Genomic DNA, 6000 nt, shown 5'->3' on the forward strand with positions numbered 1-6000 from the left:
CCAAAACCTTTGGTCAAAGAGGGAATTGATTACCATCTTCGCCTTTGAGCAGCCTGAGGGCAGTAGTATTCTAGGAACATGAACTAGATTTTGTAGACTTAAGACAAAGTTAGATTCACACCATTTACTCCATCTATCATTCTATGCCATAGAACCAATACGTCTATGGGTCATCCAATAAGGTTAGCAGACTTCTAGACGTTACCACTGCTAGCCTTAGGCTCTGCTACAAGTTCTTCTGGGAGTTAACATCTGCTGATGTAGATTTGACTAAATGTAAACTCTGTCAGCAGAACTCTTCGCATACTTTGCGTCATTATATAATGGAATGAAAAAAAGTTGCAGAATTCAGAGAACACCATCAACTGAGTCCAAGAAATGTGCAAGTACTTCATTCATAATTATGTACTGCCAGAAATCTTGAAGTATCCAAAATTTGCTTACTGTAGATGCAGCTTGCACATGACTAAAGCTGCCGTCCTGTTGGGTGGGTATGGAGCAAGACTAGTAACTGCTTACTCACCATAGATGTAAAGTGCCTGGTATAGTTAGTAGCTTCTTGTTGAATCACAAGTGCTTCAAGAAGAACAGTGATATGTATTTGTGTAAATGAGAGACATACTGCACATTGTGTATATTTTCTTATTTAGGTCTTATCCCTTTGACTAGTAATCCTGTATCTAGATTTTATTGGAAGATGTTTCTCCAAATATTGTATTTGTTCGAGGTTTAATAAAAGAATAAGTTAACTTAGAATGTATTTGTTACGGCCTGCTCGAGCCAGTAACTGGCTTTCTGTTTTGGGGCCTTAAAGCCTCGTATATGATCCCACAGAAGTCAAATGGTAAGATTATCAATTTGTGGTAGCAGGCAATTGTGCAAGGAATAAAATGAGTTAAGACTAATACCTTCAATATATTTTGTCAATATTATACATATTTACACTGTCTCACAGAGGACATGATGTATCTGCAGTGTTCTTCAAACCCCGGCGAGTTCATCTTCAAATATACGTAGTTCACTATGGTAATCATCGGAGAGTTCACCTTACTCAAGGTAGGAGAGTCCAACACCGTATAATCACGATGTTCGTATACGCCAGAAACACACTGGCAGAGGGCTTCTGGAACACTGACAGGTTTAACAAATAATACGCTCAAATAATATGGGTTATCATAACACCTGGGCAGAAGTCTGCTCACTAGTAGCACTTCTCACCAGACGGCCAATACTGTCGTCATGTAACTCCTCTTGACCAAATTCCGGGTACGTCGGTCCACACATTTACTGCACAAGTACAACAACTAACAATCTGTCTACTGCCGATGGCGGCCACGTGTCCTCTCAATGGAACATCTAAGGAGTTAGGGATTGCCCGAGGTGAACTGATTTTCACAGTACAATTGACTCTCCGTCACCTCTCCATCCACATAGGATAACAACCATTCATCAGGGAACTGTGAAATGTAATCGGATGCACAATCTAGATGGCGTTGATATGTTGTTGTTGTTGAGTTAGGGGCGACGACGATCGTGGGATCGGATGCGCCCCGGCTTACCCGTGAAGGGTGAATCGCAAAGCCAGGAAAGGCGAAATGCTAAGCCAAAACGCGAAACGAGTGACGTCAAGCACTAGAAACTAATATGCCACACGGCAAAGCTACGCACAAAGGAAGAGGCAGAAGCACATAATAGAACAGGGCAAACAAACAGCCAGAAGGGCACACAGCATGTCAGAGCAAATACACAAGAAATAAGAGCACATACTTGCCCGGGAACTTGGCCCGCGGAAATTTTACATTGAACGCCTCCCAGAGCACCCATTGCCAAGGGTCTCGTCCATCCACCGGGGACTCCATAACATCCGGAACCGGGGCAACAAACACCTGCAAACTGGGGACCCAGATGGTAGAACTCATGAGGCGAGAAGTTGCTACTCGCCCCCACAGGAAGGGAACTTGCCCCCCACGAAAGCACTCCGGTCCGTCAGACAGCAGTAACTCGGCAATCTTCGACCAGTGACCCGGTGGCATCACAGACGCCGGCAACACGTCCCCCAGGGCCCCAACGCGCACCCGCACCACAGGGGTACTCGCGGCCCCGGGCACACCACCAGACGACAGCAGGGAACCCGGACGGCACGCATCCTTCCGTAACGTCACCACCAGGCCACACCCAGCACCAGAGTCCACACCATCCCTGGCAGCGGAAGCCACCACCCCCCACTGTGGAGAGTCCCCCGGCGGAGAAAGAATCGAAGGCACGTCCGAGACACAGGCACCAGCACCGGCAGGCACATGGACCTCCGCCACCACGAACCGCGGAGACATCGACGCATCCGTATCCACACTGTCAACATCCGAAGCCCCACAGTCACTGAAGTCACCAGCGTCGGCCCAGGAAGAAGACGAACGCCGGGAACGTTTGGGCACCGACCGGATATCGTCAGAGCCGGTAAGTGACCCAGAAACACGGGTACCACGAGCCAGAACGGCAGCAGCCTCTACCACAGGGGGAACCGGGCCACACACAGCAGGAGGCTCCGCAGCCACCCCAGCACCAAGCACATCCGGGACCCGAGTCACGGACACAGGGCCAGGCGCAGCATCAGAAGACGAGGGAGAAGACAGCGAAGTCACACAGGGAGCTCCAGGAAGGCCTACGGGAGCAGCTGGGACAGCGACAGGATCAGGCAGACCAACCGACGGTACCTCAAGAACCGGAGGAGGGACGGCAACAACCGGAGGAACGGCAGGCGCCGCCGGGGAAGCTGCAGCAGCGAACGAGACGCTCGCCTCCTCACCCCCGGAGTCCTCCTCCAGAGGGAGCGGCGGGAAATCCTCCTCACGGAACAAGTTCACAGGAGCGACCGGATCTGCAGTACACCCGGCAGCCTGATGCCCCAACAAGCCACACCGGAAGCAAGTACGGGGTTGCCGAGCATAAAACACACGCACGTAGTACCCCAACAGCCGGACAGAGCACGGTATGTCCGACCTCAGTCGCATCCCGAGGGTCCGAATGTTGGTCTTCACACCCGAATACGTGCCAGACGACCGGGAGTTCATCCGCACACTGACGACGGAGCCGTACCTCTGGAAGAATCGCCGGAGGAGAGTCTCAGGAAACTCCATGGGGGCGCCATGAACACTGACATACGTAACAGCACCACTACGGTCTGAAATGGTCACAGACCCGGTGCCGTCCTGTAACTGCAAAGTACGTCCCTCGTACCTCCGTAAGAAAGCACGGTACACCGCCTCACCCACAAACTTGATAAGAACACGGTGAGCAGTTACCAGCTCAATGCCATATACGTCCCCAACCGGGACACGAAGCATGTCACTCAACACCACGTCCACCAGTGGGTAACCAGCACAGCCAGTAAACTCCAATCCGATGGAGTTTAACCGCACGACAGCGGGAATAGGGCCGCCCATCGCAAAACACGCCACGTCTCCACCACCAGGAACAGCAGGGAGGGTAAACACCCCCACACCCCCTGCCGGCGAAAACGGCAACGACCACAAACTGCCAGAGCGGACAAGCGACACGTCCTCACTCAACGGCAGCGCAGGTGGACTCCGATGGCGTTGATATCGTTACTTCATTCACCAGAGGTTATCATCATCGACCTCATATCCTAAATGAGGCATGAAACAGAAGCCTTTCACAGACGTCACACCCCCGCCAACAGATGGCGTTGTCTGCGTCTCACTTATTGCCTTGGAGTTGGAGAGCAGGTCCATAGATGGCGCCGAAATCATGATGATTTCCTTATGTTCACAGGCTATATGGACATGTTTCACATAGCACAGGCTATGGTGAGCCCGTAATTGAGTTCGGTTAATCGTGATAACCTTGTTACTCTGATATTTGGGTCAAAGTTTTAAATGTCGGTGGGGGATTCCTCCGTTTTCCCTGTTTCTTTTTTGCTTCTATTTTAGTGCACTGGTTTTAGTCTTATTTTAATAACATTATCTTGGTGGCGGATGTAGATGCAGAATGCTCACTCGTGAGTCCCATTCATTCCTCAACAGCTTTTCTAATAATTGTAGTCACTGTGGAATGTGCATTTAATGCAGCTGCTGTCGTTGGCACGAACGGATGTTGTTGTTTCAGATTTAGCTACTCAGAACGAAGTGTCCATGTAGCACGGGCTATGGTGAGCCCGTAATATTACGAACGGATGTTGTTGTTGTTATAGATTCAGCTACTCGGAACAAGTTCCAAGTAGCACGGGATTTCAGTTCGTACAAAATATGTTCATCTAGTACAACGGATGAACATATTGGATTTATACCGTTGGGAGGTCAGGTACATACAATTAGGTGAGGAGTAAGGAGTAAAGGTAAGAGACATGGATCAATACATACAATGATTAGTCAGGCATAGTGAGCTTGGTCGACGTTATACCTATGTACTTAGATTGAAGGTAACATCTTTCGTAGGGGACAGGTGTACATATATTTTCGACTGTTGTAAAGGGTTCTCCGTTGGCTTCGGGCTGTTATTAATGAAGAGGTCTCTGGTCTTCTTTGTATTATAGTATATGATGACAAAAAGCTTCGACCTCACACACCTGGGGTCCGCGGTTCGAGTTTTCTAGAGACCAAGTGAATGGCATATATGATGATGTCTTGTTTTATATTATATGTTCTTCCCTGCCTCCCCAATTAAGAATGAGGTCTGAAACAACAGTCTCTCAGATGCCTTTGCTTTTCAGTTTTCCCCGTTGCTTTTCTTCCTTTATCTTTCTAATTACTTTTTCTTTTCACTAACAACTCCACAGAGATCACACGAGTCTTATTCTTGACTCCATGACAATGGCCTGTGGTGTATTTTTAATTACTAATATTTGGAACGCGGGAGAAAACAGAATATTTGTTGGAGGGATGTGGCAGACTAGTTTGGAGGAGTGTGGCAGTGTAAGCTTGGAGGAGTGTGGCAGTGTAAGCTCTGAGGAGTGTGGCAGTGTAAGCTTGGAGGGGAGTGGGAGGCAAGCTTTGAGGGGTATTGCACGTAAACTTGGAGAGGTGTGGCAGGATAACTTGGAGGGGGGCGTTGCTGGTGTAGCTTGGACGGATGTGGTTGGTTTGCTTGGAGAGGGTGTGTTAGGTTAACTTACAGGTGTTTAGCTGGTTACCTTGGAGGGTGTGTCAGTTCAGCTTGGAAAGATGTGTCAGATACACTTGAAGGGAGGGGGGGGGGTCAAAATCTTGGAGTGGGGGACCTCCCGCTCCAAAATCTGGGAACCACATGACCCGGGCTGAGGCAGGGGACCACACGTAACCCGGGCCGAGGCAGGGGACCCCACATGACCCCGGGCCATGGAAGGGGACCAAACATGACTTGGGCCGAGGCAGGGGACCAAACATGGCCCTGGCCGAGGAAGAGGGACCCCAGATGGCCCTGGCCGAGGCAGGGGACCACACATGACCCGGGCCGTGGAAGGGGACCACACATGACTCGGGCCGAGGCAGGGGACCCCAAATGACCCTGGCCGAAGCAGGGGACCACCACATGACCCGGGCCGAGGAAGGGGACAAGAAACAAGGACGAACAAAACTAAACAAAGCAAGTTAATGTTAATATCGACCTAATAATTCCTATCAACAAGCCCTGGTGGTGTTGTGTGTATCACTCCAACACCACACCCCGGTCCAGGCCTCGCGCCTCCCTGACTCTTGGCGCCGAGTATGGCCTCACTCCTAATGAATATTCACAGGCTTATACTGTGTAGATGTTTGTTAGTTTTCGTGTTGCGTACGATAGATTTAAATTGTTTATAATAAGGCTATCTTGAGATGATTTCGGGGCTTTAGTGTCCCCGAGGCCCGGTCCTCGACCAGGCCTCCACCCCCAGGAAGCAGCCCGTGACAGCTGACTAACGCCCAGGAGATATTTTACTGCTAGGTAACAGGGGCATAGGAGTGAAAGAAACTCTGCCCATTGTTTCTCGCCGGCACCCGGGATCGAACCCGGGACCACAGGATCACA

General features: G+C 50.2%; 2 protein-coding genes across 4 annotated transcripts in view; one reads left to right on the forward strand and one right to left on the reverse strand.

Annotated features, from left to right (window-relative positions):
- LOC123751582 (aminopeptidase N) overlaps positions 1-6000 on the reverse strand; it is a 54261-nt gene that overhangs the window by 28813 nt on the left and 19448 nt on the right. The gene's annotated exons all lie outside the window — the stretch shown is intronic.
- The window catches only part of LOC123752679 (uncharacterized PE-PGRS family protein PE_PGRS46-like), a 19849-nt gene continuing 18744 nt past the window's right edge, over positions 4896-6000 (forward strand). Inside the window, exon 1 of the mRNA XM_069334708.1 lies at positions 4896-5022. Within this exon, the coding sequence (XP_069190809.1) occupies positions 4896-5022 (127 nt within the window). The remainder of the gene's footprint in view (positions 5023-6000) is intronic.

The sequence above is a fragment of the Procambarus clarkii genome, chromosome 4 (assembly GCF_040958095.1).
Source record: "Procambarus clarkii isolate CNS0578487 chromosome 4, FALCON_Pclarkii_2.0, whole genome shotgun sequence".
Classification (NCBI taxonomy): Eukaryota; Metazoa; Arthropoda; class Malacostraca; order Decapoda; family Cambaridae; genus Procambarus; species Procambarus clarkii.